The sequence below is a fragment of the Prosopis cineraria genome, unplaced genomic scaffold (genome assembly GCF_029017545.1).
Source record: "Prosopis cineraria cultivar Desert tree isolate PC_DT_omini unplaced genomic scaffold, ASM2901754v1 PC7, whole genome shotgun sequence".
Taxonomy (NCBI): domain Eukaryota; kingdom Viridiplantae; phylum Streptophyta; class Magnoliopsida; order Fabales; family Fabaceae; genus Prosopis; species Prosopis cineraria.
In genome coordinates, this window is record NW_026555338.1 from 23,877,232 (window position 1) to 23,901,683 (window position 24,452).

A 24,452-nucleotide genomic window follows, 5' to 3' on the forward strand; every position below is an offset into this window, starting at 1 on the left:
AGAAATTGTACTAATCTTGTTAGTATTCCCAATAAGTTATTTTCACTACCTTCTTTAGAAATTCTAAATATGGCTTGTTGCTCCAAGTTTGCAAGTTGTCTTGGCTTTTCTTCTCTTGAGGAGATTGGTTAAAGAGAAACAACTGTTCGACAATCATTTCCTGGGAGGAGACAAAAGCTATGTAGAAACGAATCTATTTAAGTGCATCTTCTATAATGTTGTACACAAAAGATAGAAATAGAGTGCTTGTTGGTATAAAATTCGAAAGATTACACAGTTTATTGACTTTAATAACTAATAATTCGAAATTTTAAATCTCAGAACACTATAGTGCCGATATTGATTAATTCACAGCACAAAGTGTCCAGCTCAGCCTACTTTAATTTGGTTTTCCAATTTTTTTATTACATTTCTTATGTACAGTTATACCTAGTTGTCTATACTCTTGTACTCTTTCATTTACAGATAATCCTAAGTTGAAAATCTTGAAACTTCGTGGCCCCAAAAATTTGAAGTGTAGACATTAATTAAAGGACGTACTGGATTACTGCAACTCAATCCCTCAATTGCTGAAATATCAAAGCTTAAATTCTCCAATTTTCTGAGAAACTATATATTTCTACGGATTCAGTAATTGAGGGATGGAGTGAAGACGACACATTTTCTTCTTCACTCTTTCAAGTTTTTTTTCCTTCTCTCTCTCTCTCTTTCCACATTATCTTCCCCCTTCCTCTTTTATTTAATATTGAAAATTTAATTAATAAATGTAATTAGTCCCACATCAGGGAGTTTTAAAAGTTGAATGAGGTTTATAAGTGTAAGACGGGTGCCCATATTTAGTATCCAATAACATCTTGAACAGTTCGCCCTCCAATAAGAGGATATTTGATACATGGGCATTAGGATTAAGAGGGTTAATTAGGAATCTCTAGGTTGTAATGGATCATTGTGAATGGAATGAATTAGTCTCTCTCTCTAATTCCCTTCAACCTCCCTCCCCCTCTAACCAAAAAAAAAAAATCTTATTTTTAAAACTTAGTTAAAATACTTGAAACTCAATTTGAAAACTGAATCTTGCATGGCTGCACAAAATTACCGGAATGGGGAAAATGGACGCTTGTCATCATTTAGATTATGCTTGTTGTTCTCTCTCTCTCTCTCTATAGAGATATATATATATATATATTAATTTAGTTCATTTGGTTCTGCAATGTAAATATATCTATGCATATATTTACATTATGTTACAGTATGAAATGTGTATTGAGGCCAAGTCCAATTAGCTGCGTACTATATGTTTATCCCTTTGGTCTGTCTATACGAAACGCGTGGAATATCTAAGCTGAAGTAACAAAAAGAGAGTTAAATACACACACACACACACACACACACACACACACACACACACACACACACACACACATATATTTCACACAAGAGTAGTTTGAGCAAAAGCGAGCAACGAGTTTGGTAATAAAAAATTAACAAGTTGATAATATAATCTCAAGTTCCGTGCCTAACATTTTCATGTTTTAATTAATTTAATTAATTCCACTGACCTACTACTTGATACATCAAACTAAGAACACTGGAAGGTTTCAAAAGGTGGGAACTGGTGGGACTTGTGTTCCCTCTTAATCAAAGCTCTTCATTTGGATCAAATTTTTGTTTTTGACCAAACATTTGGATCAAATTTCAATGGATAATACCTCCTCCATCCCAATTTATAATATACTTTTGAAAAAAGATTTGATATACCAAAATATAAGACATTTTGACTAAAAGGTTTCCTCAATGAAGCTTTTATAATGTTATCCTTCCTATTATATTGTTTCTCTTTAATATTCTTTCACAAATGAAGTATTAAATAAATGACATTTTTAAAAGTTTACATTTTATATTATAAAAAAATAAGGTTATAAAGTGTATTTAATAAGTTTTATTAGTATGTATAATTTTATTTAAAGATGTTTTATAAATTGAAATGGAGGCAATATAAAAAATAATAATGTATGGTCTCATGATATAATAGATTATTGCTTATAAAAAACATGAAAGACTAAATTTTATTAACATTAACAACTAATTGAAAATTTTAGGAGTTGGGCTCATTTTAATATTGAATCAATAATATAACTATCAATTATTTTGACATCTTAGAACACTCACAGTGCCTATTGATTGTTTTTCACACGATGAATGGTCCAGCTCGTTCCACTTTAAATTGGTTTTGAATTTTCCTCTTTTTTTACTAATCAAAAGTTGAGGTGAGTTGGCTCGACCTGAGGACTCATTAAAGCTAAAGCATATCTTCAGACTCAAAGAGTATTTACAAATTGCTTACCATGAAGCCCTCACATTAATAGCGAGATTTGATCCAATAATTTTATGTATTATGAGCCAAATCCTTTCATACTTATATTTTTTGTTCTGTGTTGATGATATTTTTATTAAAATTATATTCAGGCCTCTTTGTTGTAATGTTGCTAAATTATACACTTAAACATAATGAATTTGAAGATACATCATTAATAAGAAGTTATAGATTGGTTTTAGGTCCGCACAAAGCTGAAAAGTCAATTTAACTTGGACAGCAAGTAACAACGATATTTCGAACCAAAAAAAAAAAAAAACAACCATATTCAATTCAACAAGTTTTTGTTCTCCATCGAAGGGGCACACGGTCTCTTTTTTCTCTGTCGACATTTTACACGTCACAATCACAGCTTACTAAGGTAACCTAATAGTCCTTTTTGTTTTTTTTTTTTTTGGGGCCAATCCTAATAGACCATATATACGTGACGTATTTCATTAACTTCACATTTATTAAAAAAATGGTACTTATATTTTTAAAATTGTTAAAAAAGTAACTTTTCATTTTTATTTATATTTATAATTAATAATCATAATAAATTGTTATCCAGGAATTCAAATGATAATAAATATAAATATAAGGGATGAATTTTTTTTTTTAAAAAAAGACTTAATTAGATTGTCTTATATTAAGAACTAAAAAAATTTTAAACTTTATCTTATATTAAGAACAAGAGGAGTATTTCTTTTGGCATAGAGAAAAAGTAACTTAACAATCAAAAGAAAAAAAAATAGAACAAATCAACAACATTTTTAACTTAACTCATATCGCAAGTGCCCCTACTTGCATCAACCCTTGTTCATATCTCTTTAGAGGCAAGTTCCTACAAGTTTCCACCTTAACAACCCGCCTCTCTTCTTCTATTCATTTTAAGGTTCTTATTTATTGGTTTTTCTTCGCATAGCCATTAAAATATCTTCAAAAGCTCATGTCAGAAAATATATATCTTCAAAAGCTCTGTGAGCAACAGTGATTCCATTCTATCTGGCTTTCCCATTGAGAAACGCAGCCGATCATCAAGACTGGAAGTATAGACACATGGAGAGTTTCATCGGTGGGTCGTCGTCATCAAGAGCGATTCATGTATATCTAAGTTTCAAAGGAGATGATGAAACCTGCAGATTCACAGATATGCTTTGGGCTTCTCTTGAAAGTAATGATTTGAATGCCTTTTGGGATGACAAGAAGCTTGACCCATGTGATTCCATCTTTCTTCCACGTTCCTTTCTCAAAGCTATTCAGCAATCCAACATTTCCATTGTTGTCTTCTCCAAAACTATGCTTCTTCTATATGGTGCCTTGAGGAACTTTCTGAGATCACTGCACGCATCCATGAACCACGATACACTGTTTTCCCAATTTTCTATGATGTAGATCCATCTGAGGTACAAAACCAGAGTAATTCTTTTGAAACAACTTTCGATGAACATGAAAAAAGGTTCGCAACAAATTTACACAAGGTACACAGTTGGAGGTTAGCAATGAAACATGTGGCCAATCTCTCTGGTTGGGATGTACCATCCGAGTGAGTAATTTTACTCTTGTTTTCTCTTGACCCTAACATTAATTAACTTTCCAAGTCTCAGTCGGGAAATTATAGGGATCTTCAAGTAACTATAATAGATCAATCAGTAAAGCATATCTACTTTGACTAAATGATTACTTTGTTGCTTTCATTTTTCCTTTATTTAGGCCAGGGCAACAAGTTATTGATGACATCATTATAGCGGTCAAGAGAAAAATGCGTGAATTGGTCTGCACCAATATCGATGAAGATCTAGTAGGTATGCAGTCTCGAGTGAAAGAAGTAGAAGAGCTTCTTGACTTGGGTAATTCAAGTGATGAAATTCAAGTTGTGGGCATTTGTGGTATGGGTGGGGTAGGCAAGACAATCCTTGCAAGAATTCTATATGATAGGGTCTCTCACCATTTTGATGCGTCTTATTTTGTACTTAATGGATTTGAATTTTATATGACCACAGGGCTAAAACATCATAAGAGAACTCTCATAGTTCTCGATTGTTCTGACACTTTTAAGATTCTAGGACAACTGCTCTATACTATAAAATATAAGCAATTGGGTGGAGGGAGTAGAATCATCATAACCACCAGAGATGAAGAAATGTTTAGAAAGTTTGAGAAGTGTGATATTTACAGGGTTAAACCATTGACCAGAGACGAAGCTCTTCAATTATTTTGTAGAAAAGCTTTCAAATGTGAATGTTCGGTGAGAGGTTATGAGGAGCAAATAGATAGTGTACTCAAGTATGCTAATGGCCTTCCATTAGCAATTGTTGAATTGGGCTCATTTTTATATAATAGAAGACCCTCAGAATGGAGCAATGCCATGGTTGAATTCAAAAGGGTCTCTAACTCTGATGTAATGAAGGTGCTCCAAAAACGTTTTGATGAACTGGGCTTCAATTGCATGTAAGGAAACCATTTTAGACATTTCATGTATTTCTTTTTTTAATATAGGGCAGCAGGTTAAATGTGTAATAGTTGTAATTTTCTCATAGGATAAGATTCTATCGATGAGTGAAATATGATATATAACTTTGATTTTGATTGACAAATCAATCATGACCATCTTAGATAAAAGTACAAATGCATGACTAATGCAAGAAATGGGGACAAAAAATTGTTGCCATAATTCCCATCATTTTTTTTTTTCGTATTGATCATGACGCAATAAATTATAGGGTTGCCGTATTTGTTATTTAACTATATAGTACATATGAATGTAATGTTACATAGGACAAAATTAAAACTGTCATGACAAACTATACTCATTTTTTTCAATAGTATATTAATTAATTATTTGCTACTTATACATTATAAACATTTTGTTACAGTCCATTATATCATTCTTATTCTCATTGTTAACGTAGCTGACCACTAGTGTTGCACATTTCTGGCATTTTCTATTGGGTAGTACTCATAAGGTTACATCTATATATGGTGAAAACTAATATTTTTATTTGAGCTTTGCATCTGCTTAATTGTTAATAGAAACATGAAGCAAGGTCAGAATATAAGTTCGCTAGTTTTATTTTACTATCTCATGTGAAGAAATTTCAGGATCAATTTTTAGAAAATCTTTTGTACTCATATATATTAAATAAGCAAGAGCTAAATTGCAAATTGATCCCTAAACTATAGATCAAGGAGTGTTTATGACCATAGACTCATTTTTGATGCCATATTCCTTTAAACTTTTCAAAATGCTGAAATATGGCTCTTGCAATTAACAAATGTTAACTTTAGCTGACAAAAATTTATAAAAAATGAATTAAAAAATTACAGAAAATGACAAAAAAAATTTCTTAGCCTTTTTTGTATCATTATCTATAATATCGAGTCATTTTCTATAATTTTTTATCAATTAATAGTTAAAATCAATTTTTATTAAAGGTACGGAAACATTACATCATTTTTAAATACTGAAAGGAAACATTACACAAAAAATGAATTTAGAGTCCTAAATGCTCTTAGACTTATAGTTTAGGAGCTAATTTGTCATTTAATCCAATAGACAATTAACTCAATTAGTAAACAATTTTTCTTTTTTCTTTTTACCATACAGACATCAAAACCAAAAATGAAGCTTTAATTCGTGCGAGTATGTGAGTTGAGTGATTTCAGGAAAAAAAATTAAATATATAAAACATTTTAACGTGTAGACAAGCAATTATGCATTGCAAGGTTTGGAGGAAAAATGTAAGGAAGGGTCAAGCAAGTGAGGACGCGCGGGACGGTCACCAGCGTGTGGTAGATCCATTGGTTTTATCCCTTGGGGTAGGGTGCTGAACGATAAATCCACACCAGTGTGTTTCACTCTTGGTTTTCTCATCATTAAAACCTTCAAGTCACAAACGAAAGACAAATTATAGATATTTTTTAGTGAAACCCTTCTTCAGATCTCTTTGAGGGCAAGCTCCCAGAAATTTCCACGTCGACAACCATCTCTTCTCTTCATTTCAAGGTTCTAGTTTTATTGGCTTCCTTCATTCGCAGATAGTAGTCACTTAAAGGTCATTAAAAGCTCAGTGATCACAACTGCATGCTCAATTCTATCCATTGAAGGCTATTGACACATGGAGAGTTTCATCAGTGGATCATCATCATCATCATCATCATCATCATCAAGGCGAGATGACAGAACTTGCAGATTCACAGATTGGCTTTGGATTGCTCTTCAAGGCAATGATTTAAATACTTTTTGGGATGACAAGAAGCTAGACCCATGTGATTCCATCTTTCTTCCACCTCACTTTCTCAAAGCTATTCAGCAATCAAACACTTCCATTTCTTCCATATATGTCTAAAACCATAGAAGGGAGAAATGGATGTCACATAGCTTGCCTATTAAGCATTTGTCAGGGATAAAAAGGCTTGTCATCAACTTACATTAACTGTTGATTAACAATATTTTCATAGGCACCATGTTATATGTCTATCCTAACTACCAATATGACTATCATGAGTACAAGCCTAGAGAGATAATTAATCCCAAAAAATTAGAATATTGGGCAGGATAGTCTCTTGAACTTAGAGACTCTTGGCCCACTCCATTTGTGAGGTTTATCAATGTGGGACTCATAAAATTGACTGAAATGGACTAGCTTTTTTAAATTAGTATCATATAACTCATGACATACTGCTTTAACTAGCTAATAAATATCTAGTTGACAAGTTATATGATACTCTAAGTATGCTATAATGTATTTTACTAAAAACAAAAAGGGTGTTAATTTATCCACAATATTAAAACAAAAAAAGCTGATGTTGAAATGTGCCGTCATGTGAACAACGGACGCCGAAGTCCGAGTAAAACTACGTCTTTATTCCTACACGAAACAAGTTGATAACAAGAGAGAATAAAAATATTCTCAGTCTAATTAAAATAACATAGCAACAGCAAGTTGGTCATTAAAATAATAATAATAATAATAATAATAATAAAGAGACAAAATTATCAGCGAGGCATCCGTTGAAGGAAGCCTGAAGGAAGTAGTCCCCCGAAATAAAATATTCGGAAAATTTGGGGAAATAATATTTTAATTTAACACTGACAGAACCTAATAAAAACGTTACTGACAAATGAATAAGAACACTAAGCAAAATAAGAGTGAGTAAAACCAACTTGACCTTACACTTGGATATGATGTGTAGTGGCGTACGGTAACTCCTCCATTTAAAAATGTAAAACATTTTTAATCGAATCTCACCCTTTAATAAAGTAGTTACCTACTTTCAAACTAACTCTATCTTTTAATATTTACTCCTATTAAACACCTTATAATACATATAAAGTCATACATGAATAGGGACACTTTTGAAAAAAAAAATAATGATTATATCTCAACAGACTAAAAATATATTATATTTTTAAATATTTAACTTCTCAAAAAATACCTTATATTTTTAAATGGAAGGAGTATTGATTGATGATGACAACGAAAGCCCCAATGAGAAACTGTGACTCCTTCAAGCTTTCCCATCCATTCACACACACATTCCAGCCGATTCCCACACACACACAAGCTCCAAAAAATTTCAACCTTAACAAACCCCTTTTTTCATTTTAAGATTCTTGTTAAAGTAATCTAAAAGTCAATAATAGAAGAAAAACCATGAGAAATCAACAAAATTTTTATTTAATCCTCATCAAAGCCGCGCACATTTGCACAGAAATTGGAAACCTTTCTTCATATCTCTTTGAGAGCAAGCTCTCAGAAATTTCCACCTCGACTCTCTTCTTTTCATTTCAAAGTTCAAGTTTTATTGGTCTCCTGTACGTTCGCAGAGCCAATGAAAGATCCTCTGTGACTAATTGTGGCTCCATCCTATCCATTGAAAGGCTACTGACATGGAGAGTTTCATTAGTGAATCATCATCATCATCAAGGCCAAAAAATGTCTATCTAAGTTTCAAAGGAGATTATGCAACTTGCAAATTCACAGATAGGCTTTGGTTTTCTCTTGAAACTAAGTGATGATTTAAATACCCCTTGGGATGACAAGAAGCTTGATCATTGTGATTCCATCTTTCTTCCACCTCAGTTTCTCAAAGCTATTTAGCAATCAAACATTTTCATTGTTGTCTGCTCCAAAAACTATGCTTCTTCTATATGGCGCCTTCAGGAACTCTATGAGATTGCGGCACGTATCCATGAACTGCGACATATAGTTTTTCCACTTTTCTATGTTGTAGATCCGTCTGATGTGCAGAATTTGAGTAAATCTTTCGGAAAAGCTTTTGCTAAACATGAGCAAAGATTCACCACTATATATAAAAGAAAAAAGACTTTTGACAACGACAAAAAAGTTCTTGCTAAAGGTTCACTTTTGGCAACGATTCTTAACATTTTGTCACAAAAAATAACTTTTAATGATATTTTGTCACCGTCAAAAGTATTTTTTATTAAAAATAATTTATATAATTACTTTTTGTGGCAACATTTATTGCCACTAAAAATATTTTTTAAAAAAAATTAGGTATAATTTTAAATTATATTAAACATTTAATAAAATTATTATTAGAAAAAAAATTTCTTGTGAATTATTTTAAAAATTTAAAAGTAAATAAAATCATTCAAAAGATGTTTATGAAATTAAATTTGAAGTAAATGATATATATGATCGAGAAACAAAAATAATAACAATGAAGATGTGTTAAGTTTAATTATTAATTTTTTTTAATTTTGTATTATACATAATCTTTTTCAGACATATGTAGCTCATTTTTTAAAATTAACAACAAATTAGTCTCTTAAAAAACTCCCTTTGTTTCCTAAATAGTTTGGAGAATAAAGTTTTGATTTATATATAAACTTTGGTGTCAATAATCAATAGGGAGAATGACAAATAAATTCCTCAAAAATAGGAAAATGATAATTTAGTCTCACAAAATGTGATAATGCCTTCTAAGTTCTAAGGGACCTAATTCTCATTAAAGTTTTTATGAAATGACAAAAATATTCTTTAATTTAAAAAAGTGGTGAGAAAAAGTTGTGAATGCCTAAAACCACTTTAGTCATTTACTGAACTAAACTTGTGAATTCAAAAACCAAAAATGAAAAAAAAAAAAGCCTTGTTGCACTTGCTTATTGAAGAAAAATGCTGAAAAAAGTTGCAAATGCCTAAACCACTTTAATCATTTACTAAACCAAAGTTGTGGTTTCCAGAACAGAAATTGTGAATGAAAATTTTTTGTTACACTTTGCTGATTGAAATGATATTTGCTGAACTAGAGTTATAAATTTTAAAACTAAAGTTGTAAATAAAAAAAAGTTGCACTTTTTAAAACTAAGGAATATTTTTGTCATTTCATCAAAAACTTTAATAACAATTAGGTCTCTTAAAATTTAGAAGGCGTTATCATATTTCACTGAATCAAATAGTCATTTCCCTATTTCAGAGGGATTTGTTTATCTCCCTAATCAATAGCTATTAGTGGCATGATGATTATATACTTCCTCAAGATCACAATATAAGTCATTATTAACTAATTTTCATTTCTCAAAAATAGTTAGTTAAAATCTTGATTTTTAAAAAATTTCCAGAACTTTCTAATCATCCCCTTGAGTTTAATAAATACTTCATCCAAATCATAATATAAGTTATTATTAACTAATTTATGTTTTTAAAAAAAGTTGGTTAAAATCTTATTTTTTTTAATTTTTAAACCTTTTCAGTCCTGCCATTGAATATAATAAATATAACATTTGACTCATTCAAAACATCCTCATTAATTACTGAATAAAATAAGGGTGTAATTGAAAAAAAAATATATAATACCTGCCCAATGCTTAAGTAAAGCTTCTAAAAAATGACATATATTGTAATATGGAGTATAACGATTGACTCATTCAAAACACCCTAGTTAATTATTCAATAAAATAAAGGTGTAATTGAATATATATATATATATATATATAACACCTACACAATGCTTTATATTTTGGATCAAGCAAAACTTCTAAAAAACGCCTTATTTTATAGTACAAAGGGAGTAACATTTTGGTAACAAATTGGTTATGAAACTTTTTTTAAATAAGTAAAGCGCCTTTACATAAATGACTATAAAAAATTATTTTTAATTAGGACCTGGAGCTATAGTGACATTTCAGCATTTTAGGAACCTCAAGTGTAAAAGAAAAAAAATTCTTCTGGGAACTTTAGTGAAAATCTCCCAAGTTATTAAAACAAATTTAGACTAGCTGTTCAATTGAAAGTTTAGTAAATCAGTTTTAATTTGTTTTTTGGTTAATCTTTACTGTTTTGGTTTAAAACTCAGCTAAGACTCAACGTCTATATCCTCCGGCATTCATTTATATATAGCTTGTTGATGCATCATATTTAGGCAGAGAGAAGAGCCAATAAATAGAGCTTATATAGATTTCTGCCTCCACAATTTCTGTCTCTTCGAAGGAAGCGATTATTGAGTATTTTCATTCCATCAAACTTCTCAAAAGGGGAAAAATTAAGACAATAAGCAAGTTTTGTGCAGCAAGCTACCTTTAAAATTTCCAAATTGCTTAGAGAAAATAATGAATTAGGGATACTGACAAGATCGCTGCAATCTCTCAAATTTAAGAATTTGAGCTTTGAAATTTCAGCAACAGATTGATTGAGTTGCAATAACCCACTGCATCCTTCAAGATCTAACATCTCAAGATTTGGAACTCCTCCAAAATCTGGTATCTTAATCAAATATTTAGAGCCACGTAGACTTAAGTTTTTCAACTTAGGGAACATCTGTTAATAAGAGAGTGCATGTTGCACAGACAATTAGTTATAATTATATTAAGGATAATGCAACTTTTAGTTATGCTTGGGAGAGTTATCAATTTGGTCCCTCAAATTTAATTTATATCATGTTTTAGTCATTAACATTTGTTTCAGTTGTCTAATTAATCCTCTAAATTTTGTAAGACAAATTAGCTGGCCCTCAAAACAAGCTGACATGTAAATTAGTTTTCACATACACATGAATTAATTAATACAAATAAGCCAAATATCCAAGTCATAAATTGCTCGTGTTGTTGATTTTACTATTTCATAATTTTTAATTTAATTTATTTAACTTTTTTAATCTACATAGTTTTTTTTCCTTATCCAAGTCAAGATTTTTGCTTGCCATATTATTAATCTACATGGATTCTACATCATCGTTCCATTAGCTATGTCGGTGTAATTTAACGGTGTTAATTTCTTCCATAAGATTAAGGACTACTTAGATAAGTTTATGAAACACTAAGGATTGAAATGGTATAAATTAAACTTGAGAGACCAAACCAATTATTATCCCGAATACAAAGGACTAAAAGTTACATTATCCCTTATATATACATCAAAACAATGAACAAGTTAAACTAAAACTATATATAATTGAGATTAAATAGTTAAACTGTTAATTTTTGGCATTCATGAAAGAAAAAAGTGAAAATAGAAAGAGCATTAAAATTACCTTTCTGCCGTCCCAAATTTCTGTGATGTTGCTATCATGCAAAATCAACTCCACCAGTGTGTGAGGCTCAAAACATGAAGGTAAACTAGTGCAAGGATATTGATGCCATGAAACATATTGTAACTTATTAGAAAGACAATTGAGGGTTCCCATAAAGTTCACGTTATGAAACATGAGCAATCTTAGATTGCTCATGTGAGATAAAGCTTCGACTCTCAATAGTGGCCTTTTGGAGTCTTCCAAATTCAAGACTATAGCTTCAATTCTTTCGATAGCCTAGCAGTGAAAATGAGACGTTAGATCACATAAATATTGTAGCTTGTAATGTTTTACCAAAGGAAATGAGTTAAGATAGTATTTGGATTGATGGACTTGGATTTGAATTTTGGATTTGAAATTCTTTTGTTTGGGTAATTTAAAAAATTTCAAATGAAAAAGATAGATGAGTTAAGATTTGAAACAAAAATGAAAAGTCAGAATAATGAGTTCTTTATTTTTAATCGATAAGTCATGAGAAAAAAATACAAGAGTCATTGAGGTATTAATAGTGAAAATATGAAGAAAACAAAATGTTTAAAGTGACTGAAATTTTAAATGATTAGAGTGTAGAGAGAATTTTAAATTATAAAAAATTTGTAATAAAAAAATAGATTTGAATTTGAATCAAATTCAAATTCATAAATTTTTATATATCCAAAAGAGGGATTTAGACCAAATCCAAATTCTCACTAATCCAAATTCAAACGTACCATGAAAGAACTTACAGTGTATTCAATTTTTTGCATGACATAATCAACGTCATCTAAAAGCCATAACCTGCTCCTCTCACTTGGCTCATAAGGAAGTTCTCGCCGAACAATATGTCGTCCCATTTCTTGCAACATATTATGCATTTCTATTCTTTGATCTAAAACTGTCATGAGTGATTTTTCAATCAAAACTTGAATTCCAGACTCTACAGAAAAACCACAACTATGTAGAATTTTCTTCACATAGTTAATCTCCCATCCTCTAAAAAAACATGCAATGTCTAAAAATATTCCCTTGTTCACGTGATCTAGTTCATCAAAACTTTTCTTAAGCACCTCAATTATGTGACGGTTAGGAATTCTTTTTAGTTGAGCCAATGAATTTCTCCATTCTTTGACACTTTTTTGCCTTAAGGATGAGCCCAATTCCACTAGTGCTAGGGGAAGGCCATTAGCATATTCAAGTACATTATTTGTCATCTCTTCATAACCACTTGGAGGATAAGTATGTCCAAAAGTTCTCTTACAAAATATCTCATTGGACTAGTCAAGATATTTATTCAACAGTTTACTAATTCAATTGTCAGGTTGACCTGATTTTCAATACTATGATTGAAAATTAATGGTGGAGCATGAAGAAAATAATGAAAGTATTGAAAACTAGACCAATTATTGAATCAGTTAAGGAATTGTATCAAGGGCTAATAGTCTAAATCATAGCCAAATCAAAGTCAAACCAGTCATATTATTAAACTAGTCAAGACATAGGTTTAAAAATTAATGGTTATGATAATAGTCAAATCATCGTCAAACTAGTCATGAACAAAGTATTTCATTGAATTAATTGTCAAGATACTTATTCAATAGTTTACTGGTTCAACTAATCGGGTTAACTTGATTGTTAGTACTATGAATTTGACTTAATATAATGGACAAACATGAAGAAAATAACGAAGAGTAAAATTACTTACACATATCGTACATCCATTTGTTGTATAGTGTACTTCCATTCAGTCGCTTGATCTTTACGTTCAGTATAGGCCTTCTTCCAGATTATATCCTTAATGGTTGGATTGCAAAAGACCTGTTCATCGTTGGGATCAACATGGTAGAAAATTGGTGCAACAATGCGGCGTTGACCACGAAAAAGTTTAGCAAGATCTTTGACATTGAGCCACCGATGTAGTGAAGGAGCGTATTTTTCGGAGAAAACAACAATACCAACCCATGATTTTTCAATTACTCTGAGAAAATGATGTGGAATTGGGTGAGATCTGACAAAGAGTTCCTTGTTATTATAAGCAAAGGTTCTAAAACCTTGATAGGCAAAAGCAGCCAAAAGCCTGTGTGCGAATTTACAAGCGTCATCGTTGTCGTCGTCATCATCTCCTCTGAAACATATAAAGACATGGATCGGCCTGTCTTTCTCCATGGATTTGAATCATGTTCATCTAGCTTCTCCGGGCTTTCTAAGAATAATAACTTCGCTGTACTGTATCTATCATTTATCCGAAACTACGTGCCCAACCTTTTAACCTTTTCCTATTATTTTTTGGTTTGGTGTGGCAGGTCAAACCGCGTGGAATGCGGCTTCCTTGGCATAGGTTAGATCATATTTGACAACTAATGAAACGTACAATATACAAATCTTTTTTAAACAAGTTGATCACTCCTTTTTTATCTTTTTCGAGTGGTTACTGGTTTGATGTTACGTGATATAAGAGGATAAGATATTTTGAGAAAAATAATATTTCATTAATAAAGCTTATTTTAAAATTATCTCTCATCATTTCATTACTCTTTACCCCACCTAGTGGGATAAAGGCTTGTTGTTGTTGTTGTTGTTGTATCATTTCATTACTCTTTAAATACTCTCTCTCTCTCTCTCTCATTAAATGAAGGATATTTTTTAGAGTTTATATTTTCTTTTTAGAAAATTTGATTTTAAACTATATTTAATTGATTTCACTGGTATTCAAAATTTTATCCAAAAAAGAAAACATCTTATCAAATGGGGTCTAGCAAGTATTTTTCTTTTTTATTACTCACAAGTATCCTTCTATTGAAGATAATTCTATTTGAGATACGGTTAGACACTAACACTAGCAAATATTATTATTTCAAGTATAAGAATCCTCTTATACATTGGACGCCCAGAAAAAATCTTCCTTTTACCCACAGATTAATTCATTGACGGTAAGATTATTAATTATATACCCATTGATTAATATATCTCTCTTTTTTTTTTATTAGTCATAGGTATCCTCTAATTAAAGATAATTCTATTTGAGGCACGGTCGGCACTACATGTAAGCACTTCTTCCAGTGGGGTAATTTTTCCATTTAGAAAAAGAAAAAATTATATACCTAGCCTTATATACTTAAGATGTTTATTTCCAATTAAGTCAAGACATGTGTTTCTATTATAGGTTATTTACTCTATAATAAATTCTTATTATTAATATTATTTATTAAAACTCACATGCCTTGATTTGATTGGATGAAAGTATATAAGGGTAATTATATAAGTCTTGCCTTTAAAAAAATCACAAATCCATTAAAAGATCATAAAAGCCTATCTCAGTTTGATAAGTCGTTAATTATTTTTTTAAAAAATAAAATAAAATGATAAAATTGTTGACTATGTTTTGTGTATCATAAAGGGTTAAAAGGCATTTTTGCTGCTTAATTCTTCACTCATGAGTATCTAGTATTCTAAACTTACATGTCATACAAATTAACATTAACTGTTAATTGATTAAAAAATTACAAACAAAATAACCTAAAAATACAGAAAATTAAAGAATCCATAAAATTGCCAAATTGGTGAGGGATTGTCTATTTCTCTCTAAAATTTCAAATTAGCGACAAAATTAGTGAAGAATACTAGTTTCATAGCTAAATTTAAAATTAGAGAGAGAAATAATAAGGGAATGTTAATCCTCCTCTAAAATAAGATAATTAGCAAAAAAAATAGCGAAAGACTATCAATCATTTTGTAAAATAAAATAATTAACAAGAAAAATAGTGACAAACTGTCATCCCTCTCTAAAAGTAGATAATTAACAAGGAATTCTATCTATCCCTAGTTAATTACTACAAAAAATTTGATTTTTGAAAATTATTTTCATTTAAAATTAACTGATATAGTCACAATAAAATTATTTAATATTTAATATTTGATTTATTTGAAATTTATTTCCCTTACAAAAATAATATTTTATTAGAAAAATATAATATAAAGAGTCATATAAATAAAAATAAAAATATTTTTAACATATAAATATTTGAAAATAAATTATTTTATTAAATAAATATAAGTATGGATTACAATAGTTGAGCTCTACCTCATAGGTCAAAATCTTTGGGATCTCAATAATGGAGATGATGCTACACCTTCGACAAATCCAAATGAGTTAAAGAAATGGCAGGTAAGGGCTAGGAAAACTCTTTACATATTGGCTGTTATTGTTAACCCATAGTTTATTAGATATGTCAAAGAGGCAAAGACACTAAAGGAAGCATGTGATATGCTAGCCTCACTGTTTGCAAGAGCAAATGATGTGAAATTGTAGTTGTTGGAGAATGATCTTGCCTTGATTCAACAAAATGATGCACGGGTAAGTGAGTATTTTTCAAAAGTTAAATCTATTTGCAATGAGATTCCAAAGTTAGATTCAAGGAACCCTATCACTAACACAAGAATGAGGAGAATTATTATTATGGGATTAAACCCAAGATATCATGGCTTAGTTACAACAACAAGAGGCTGATCAAAAGAACCAACTATAGCTGAGTTGGAAGATATCCTAGCTAACCAGGAAGCTTTGGATACACAAATGTCCAAAGTATCTTTAAAAGATGAGGAAAAGGCTCTCTTTTCAAGAAAGAGAGATCATTGAGAGGATTCCAACTAAAAGAAGCATGAAAATGATAGAAGGCAGCAAAATGATTGGCATGGAAGATGCCGCAACAGAAGCTCACATCAAGGGGGAGCTTGCAAAGATTGAGACAAGCCTAACAAAAAGAAAAATCATCGAAAGAAAGGTCAGTGCTATAATTGCAGGAAGATTGGCCACTTTGCCCGAGATTGTTGGCACAGAAGGGTTGAAGGAAGTGTTGTCACTTTTAACAATAAATATGATAGCAAGGAAGAATGGGATTTTCAAGCTTCAAGCGTCATTGAGGAAGAAATGGTGACAGAAGATTTTAGAGAAGAAGAAATAGCAATGTCTTGCATCATGGAAGAACCAAATGAAGTCAAGGAAGAGAACATTAAGGTAAACAAGAATGAAGATGTAGATAAGGACGAGGATAATATGGAGAAACTCAATTTGGAGAAAATGATTGAATCATGTTTTGGTGTTCAGAGATCAAGCAAGAAAAAATATGAGGACAAAGATGAAGAACATAGAGAGGAAGGCCAATCATCAACATTTATGGAGATACAGAAGTATAAAGAATGTTTCAAGGCACAAATGAAGACCAATATGTACGAGTCTCCTCAGCAAGACAGAGTAGACTACAACAAGTTCAAGAAACCATTTGGGAGATTGAAGAAAACAAGAAGCAATTTGGCTTGACGAAGATGTGCCAAAATCAGTCAGTGAGGGGGATTGTTGGAAAAGCACTAACTAAATTAAGAAAAATTGAGAGCTAAAATAAGAAAAATCTAGAAATTTTGTCAACTGAAGCAACATCACAATGGTAGTGAAAAGATGATTCTGGAAATAATTATTTTTAATCCTCCAAAGGCGGTGAAAGAGAAAAATCGAGAAGGCTGTGAAGAAGCTCTCACCGACACGGCTAATGTACAAATATGTGAGTGTGTGTGTCGTTGTGTAGTAGAGAGAATGAAGAAAGAAAAAGAGAGTGTGTGTGGTGTAGCGACGAGGAGAGACTAGAGAGGAAGAAAGCAAAGTGAGTGTGTGGGTGACGTGAGTGAGAGAAAAGATAAGGGGTGTGAGTGACACACACACACACAGAGAGAATTATAAGAAGAGTAATGAGTGTTTGTGTAAATTATAGTTTGAGTATTTAATCAAAATATATTTTCAAGTGAGTCCCTCTCTTTCTTCATCCCAAAATCCCAACACATCCAAGGTACAAAACCAGAGTAATTCTTTTGAAATAACTTTTGATGAACATAAACAAAGGTTCGCAGCAAATTTACACGAGGTACACGGTTGGAGGTTGGCAATGAAATAAAGAGCCAATCTCTCTAGTTGAGATGTACCATTCGAATGAGTAGTTTTACTCTTTGTTTTCCCTTGATCATAACAATAACTTTCAAGTCTCAGTAGATAAATTATAGAGATCTTCAAGTAACTATAATTGATCAATCACAGTAAAGCAGAGAGTTGACTAAGTGATTAGTTTGGTGATTTTGTTTTTCGTTTATTCAGGCCAGAGTCACAAGTTATTGACGACATCATTGTAGAGGTTAATAGAAAAATGCGTGAATTAGTCTATGCTAATATTAGATCTAGTAGGGATGCGATCTCAAGTGAAGGAAATAGAAAAGCTTCTTGATTTGGGTTCAAATGATAAAATTCAAGTTGTGGTCATTTGTAGTTTATGTAGGGTAGGGAAGACAACCGTTGCAAGATTTCTTAATTATTATCGGACAAGGGATAATGTTGCTCATTGTGCATTAAGTTATAGTTGATGTATTTTTTTTTTTTTTTGTAAAAAATTAAGGTATCTATATAAATATTTAATGAGTGTATAATTGAAAAGATATAAATTTTTTATGAGGAATTAAGGTTTCAAATAACTTATATTGCATCCCTAATGCCTTAAATGTGGCTTTCTGCACAAAACTTGGTCGTTGTTTGAATTTTTCTCATTTTGAAGAGCTTGATGAAAGTGAAACAGGTCAACAACCATTTTCTTCTAGGAGAAATAAATTATGTAAACAAAAATCTATATAAATTACTCACTCTCTTTCTCTTCATTTGTTTCTGCTCGCTCTACTATAGCCTCCTGTTTTTGGTGGTTTTAATCTTCTTCATTATCTATTGTAATCTTATTGCTTTGGTTCCTTGACTGATTGTTTGCACTTGTTTATGCATCTGATTGAAACTCTTTCGTACTACCATTTTGATCATGGTAGAGTTGTTTTTCATTAGTAAGCTGGATAATGACACGCGGTTTTCACCCTTAGCTTCCTCACAACTATATATATATATATATATATTATCATTGCACTGATGACTTTCTTGCAAAATAAATCATAGTCAAGGGATAATATTGCTCATTTGTGCAACTTGAGAAGTCAATTCTGTAAGACTTGATGGTTTGAAAAGCTGAAAAATTTGGGTTCCATCTAATGACTTATAGCCGTTCATTAATTTAATGACATACAACTTTTTGACATTGAGAGGTGGCTAAAACAAAAAGTGATTAATTATTGAGTCTGAATATGCCAAGAAGGGGTGGGTAATAGTGAATAATAGAGTCTAATGTGTGTGTGTGTGTAAACAACTCAAAATTTAAGGAACTACGTTCATTTTAATACTTTAAATTAATCAATTTGGTGACACTTTTTGAAATATCTATGAACACTTGTGGTGTCATATTACATATTTCACAACAACAACAGAGTCCAGTTCGATAGACACTTGAAATTTTGAACTTTCAACTTCATGCTGACGATATTTTATTAAAATTATATGAGAGCACCTTTTTATACGTTTTTTTTTTGTTTATATATATATATATATAAAGTAGTAAATTTTTACAACGTTTTTTATTTATAATTTTTTTTGGCTTTTTTGCCCATATAAAAGAGAAATGATGAAATCTCACATTTTGACTTGGACAACGCCGGATTTTGCACGTTAGTAGAAAGTAAGACAAGAAGATAATCTCTATGAAGACCGTCGGATTGATCTGCTCTTTATACTATATAAATTAAAATTCATCACAGTTAAGACGCTGATATTTTTAATATTGTGGACGCTGAATCAAATAGGATATGAAAGTATAGGTAAATATACTAAATTGGTATCAATTTCAAGAGGTTATCACAGTCCCTGAAGTCACCCTATTAGTTAAAAGAAGCTTGTTCTTTGGCTCCACCTTTTTAAAAAAACCCAAATCCAACAACAGATTGAATTCTTTGATATTCAAGCCCCATACCTAGCCATACCCTTTATAAGAGGCCCCGTACTAGATGAAGCTATGCGGTATCTCTAGTCCGTCTCAACTTTATGTATTTGCTCTAGCTTTTCTGCCACTGATCAATTGTCATTATCTTCATGATTCTACTAATGAAGGATCAAATTTCTAGAAGTTTCTTGAGTGGCTTTCACCATTGCCCAAAGGGCGTAAGGAACTTTCACATGTAATCAGTTCGTCTATGGAAGGTACCATTAAATGAACAAAAAGCATACTCCTTTGCCGTTCATCCAAGCATGTTTGTAGAAAACTTCAACTAATTGGTCACCACATGAAAATTTAGTTTTAAGTGAGTTAAATATGTGAAATGAACAATTTCTGAGGAACAAATCCTAATAGTAGGTGTACATCTCTTGGTCCTATTACTCGTCACCCTATCCTCCTTGATGATCCATTACCTTCTCTACAATATGAGTTTCCAGAATGGCTCTTTGGTATTGTTGTTCAAAAAGGATACATTATATGGATGGAATCTTATCATGGAGCATCATCATCTACCTCTCCATTATTTCCTCTAGATAGCCAGAATCCTTATAAGATAGAAAACTCAAACTTACTAGCTGTTTCTAAAATTAAAAGATACACTTACCTCTGGACCTACTCAAGATATGAGTGAAGACTTTGATAAAGAACAGCTATTTTATGAGTCTCCATCTGCCAGGGGGTTTCTAAAAAGAAGAAAAGAAATAGCTTAATCTATCATATGACCAAGAAAGCATTCACAATTTATAAATCAGTTTCAATATTTTTTTAATAGAACTAATAAAAACTTTGAAATTCATTAACTCTATGTAAAATTTTTAAAAATAGTATATATTCCTACTTTGTTTCATGTTAAATAAATCCTTATAAACTTCCTACTTTCTGTCTCACCATTTAATTATAAAGGAGAAAAGTTATAATAAATAAATGTAGTGATAATGTCACATCTACAAGGTCATTGGTCTTCGATCTGTCTTAATTAGCGTGTGGAAAGCCTGGATCATCTTAAATATTGTTGTCTTCTATCAACCTCTTCACAACTGATATTCTGTTCATAATCTAACGAATTTTCTTCACTCTCATTCCCCATCGGACACGGCAAGGCAAGCCGGGACCGCCATTTCATGAGAGACGACCAAAAATTGTTGGTCTTCTGGGACCATAAATTAGGGGCCCCATTTTTTTAAAATTTTTATCGATTTTTTTTATATTGATTTTGCCAATGATGATTGAATTCTTTCAAAAAGCGTGGGTCATGCAGATTGCATCTAACATGCAGACACACACTTACATAGAAATTATAAATCTATTTTAATTTGTTTCTCTTTCAGGTCAAGCTAATCAAGATCATCAAAAATTCGGCGCGTGACTCCATTCTATCCATCTTTCCCATTTAGACCATGGAGAGTTTCATTGGGATCATCATTGTCATCAAGGCCAACCCATGTTTATCTGAGTTTCAAAGGAGATGATGAAACTTGCAGATTCACAGACAGGCTTTGGGCTTCTCTTGAAAGTGATGATTTAAATACATTTTGGGATGACAAGAAGCTTGACACAGGTGATTCTATCTCTCTTCCACGTCACTTTCTCAAAGCAATTCGACAGTCCAACGTTTTGATTATTGTCCTCTCCAAAAACTACGCTTCTTCCATATGGTGCCTTGAGGAACTCTCTGAGATTGCTGCGCGCATCCATGAACCACGATACAGTATTTTCCCAATTTTTATGACATAGATACATCCGAGGTGCAAAACCAGAGTAATTCTTTCCAAAGAGCTTTCACTGAACATGAACAAAGGTTTAGAGCAAACTTACACAAGGTACGAAGCTGGAGGATAGCCATGAATCAAGTTGCCAGTCTCTCTGGTTGGAATGTACCATATGAGTAGGTAATTAATTAGTCATTGTTTTTCCATGCTAGAGGTCTTTAATATGTTATTCTCTAATGTTCTTTGTAATGCCCACCTTTCCAACTTTGTTTTTCATTTATTTCTTTGCATCAATGGCTTCTATATAAAATAAGAGACATTTTAACATTTAAAGTTCCAAAACGTTATAGTTTTGTATTTTTTAAAATTTTTTAAAGATAAAAGTGTGTAATTTTGATATTTTCATTTAAAAAATTATAAAAAAAACAGAACTCTACCATTTCAGGATTTCAAGATATCCTTTATCAATTAGTAAAACAGGGTGTTGAATAGGAGTTAATTAATTGAGTGCTTTTGCTGTTGCATTTTCTCAGCCCATGGCCGCTAGTTATTAATGACATTGTTAGAGAGGTCAAGAGAACAACCTGTGAATTAGGTTATGCTGATGCAGGCTTAGTCGGGATGCAATCTCGAGTGAAAGAAGTAGAACAGCTTCTTGATTTGGGTAATTCAATTATGAAATTCGAGTTGTAGGCATTTTGTGCTATGGGTGGGATAGGGAAAACAGCTCTTGCAATAGTTATGTATGATAGGATCTCTCACCGTTTTGATGCTTTATTTTGTGCTCAATGGATTAGAATTTTATAGACCATAGGTCTAAAACATCGCAAGAGAACTCTCATAGTTTTGGATTGTGCTGATATTGTTATATTCTACAACATTGGTCATTGCTGTAAGAGATAACCAGTTCAGTGGAGGGAGTACAATCATCATAACAACTAGAGACGAAGGAGTGCTCAAAAGGTTTGAGAAGCATAATATTTACAAGGTTAAATTATTGACCAAGGAAGAAGCTCTTCAATTATTTTGTCGAAAAGCTTTCAAATGTGATTTTCTTGTAAGAGGTTATGAGGAGCAAATAAATAGGGCGCTTGAATACGCTAACGGCCTTCCATTGGTAATTGTAAAACTAGGTCCATTCTTTTATAATAGAAGAGCCTCAGAATGGAGCACAGCCTTGGTTGAATTCAAAAGGTCACTAGCTTTTTGGTTATGAAGGTTGAAAAGAAGTTTTCTTGAATTGGACTTTCATTGCCGGGAAATGTTTTTAGACATTGCATGTTTCTTCATTGGGAAGGAGATTTTTGTATGTTTTTTCATTGGGAAGGAGATTAAACATGTAGAAGGATTTTTACAATCTTTTTGTGATAGGAATGACATTCAACTTTTAGTTGAAAAATCACTCATGACCATTATAGATCAAACAATACAAATGCATAGTCTATTGCAAGAAATGGGAAGAGAAATTATTCAACAAAGATCCCCTTCTAGGCCGGAAGAGTGGAGTAGATTGTGAGATTTCAATGATATTGATCGTGTTATGCAAAATGACACGGTAGGTCATGCTAACCTTTTTTTTTTTTTGTTCACACATTAATATTATAATGTACTAAAATTGAAGTAACATATTTTGCATTAGTGTTATATATCTAAATGTATTTATTATATTCACAGGTTAATTTTAACATTGAAGCTACAGTCTTGGATCTAGAAGATTCACATGGGAGGACATTAAGTGCCGAAGTTTATCGCGCATGATGAATCTTAAACGGCTCATATTTCATAACGTGAACTTTTCTGGAGTTCTAAAGAATCTTTCATGTAAACTCGAATATATTTCATGGCACCAATATCCTTTCACTTCTTTGCCATCAAGTTATACACCATTTCATGTTTGGGAATTGAATTTGCTCAATAGCTGCCTGCATCACAAGTATATGGATGAGAGACGGTACCCATTAATAGCATCTTCGAAAATGGAAAAAAGGTAATGTTAATTGTGTGCGCACCCTTCTAACTTAATTTAGATAGTTTCGGCTAATGCTCGACTTTCTTCGTTCACACAAGTAAATGCAAGCCAATCATTTATAAGCTATGATCAAAATATTTTTATCAATTAATATGCGTGTGGTTTCTATTTAACACACACACACACACACATTAACATATTATATATCTATATTTATATTTATACTTGTGTTTATGTTCATGCATGCATCTATATCATATATGTGTGCATGGCGTTTGTGTGTGAAATTTTTTTTAATAACAAATTGGCTCCTACATTTAAAACCCTAAACTGATTTTTTTATATAATGTTTTCCTCTAACTTTAGAAAACACTGTAATATGGCACTTGCTGTTAATAAAAATATTTTTACTGTCAATTGACTAAAATAATAACCAAAAAATACAAAAAAAATTACAATAAACAATCAAAGATAATGTAATTGTGTTAGCACACCCTTCTAAGTTACACATATTGTATGGTTAATTATATGGTTCACTTTTTTCATTCATAGGTTTTCTGGTGCTTGAAAAACATGAATCTTAGTGGCTCCAAAGATTTAACCAAGATGCCAAATTTCAATGACTTTCCATTTCTTGAGAGGTTAGACCTTCAAGGATGCATTAAACTAGCACAACTTGATGCATCCATTGTTTATTGTCCAGATCTCATGTTCTTAAATTTGAGATATTGTATTAATCTTGTTAGTATCCCAATATGTTATTTTCTGTACCCTTAGAAATGCTAAATTTAGCTTCTTGCTCCAAATTTGCGCATTGTCTTAACTTTTTTCCTTTTGAGGAGATTGGTGAGAGAAAAACTACTCGTGAATTATTTTCTCGGAAGAGACAAAAGCTATGTAGAAACAAAACTATTTAGTGCACTATTTGGTTATCAGAAATATAATGTTGTTTCAGTAATTAATCATGTTTATTTTTCAAACCTATGATCCTCTCTCTTATTTCTCAAATC

At 31.5% G+C, this 24,452-nt stretch overlaps 1 protein-coding gene across 1 annotated transcript; it reads left to right on the forward strand.

Moving 5' to 3' along the window:
• Positions 1-3,412: 3,412 nt before the first annotated feature.
• On the forward strand, positions 3,413-4,808 carry LOC129316609 (TMV resistance protein N-like). The gene is made up of 3 exons (XM_054961023.1): positions 3,413-3,668; positions 3,749-3,812; positions 4,067-4,808. Exons 1-3 carry the CDS (start codon positions 3,413-3,415, stop codon positions 4,806-4,808), a joined length of 1,062 nt encoding a protein of 353 aa, XP_054816998.1.
• The last annotated feature ends 19,644 nt before the right edge of the window (positions 4,809-24,452 follow it).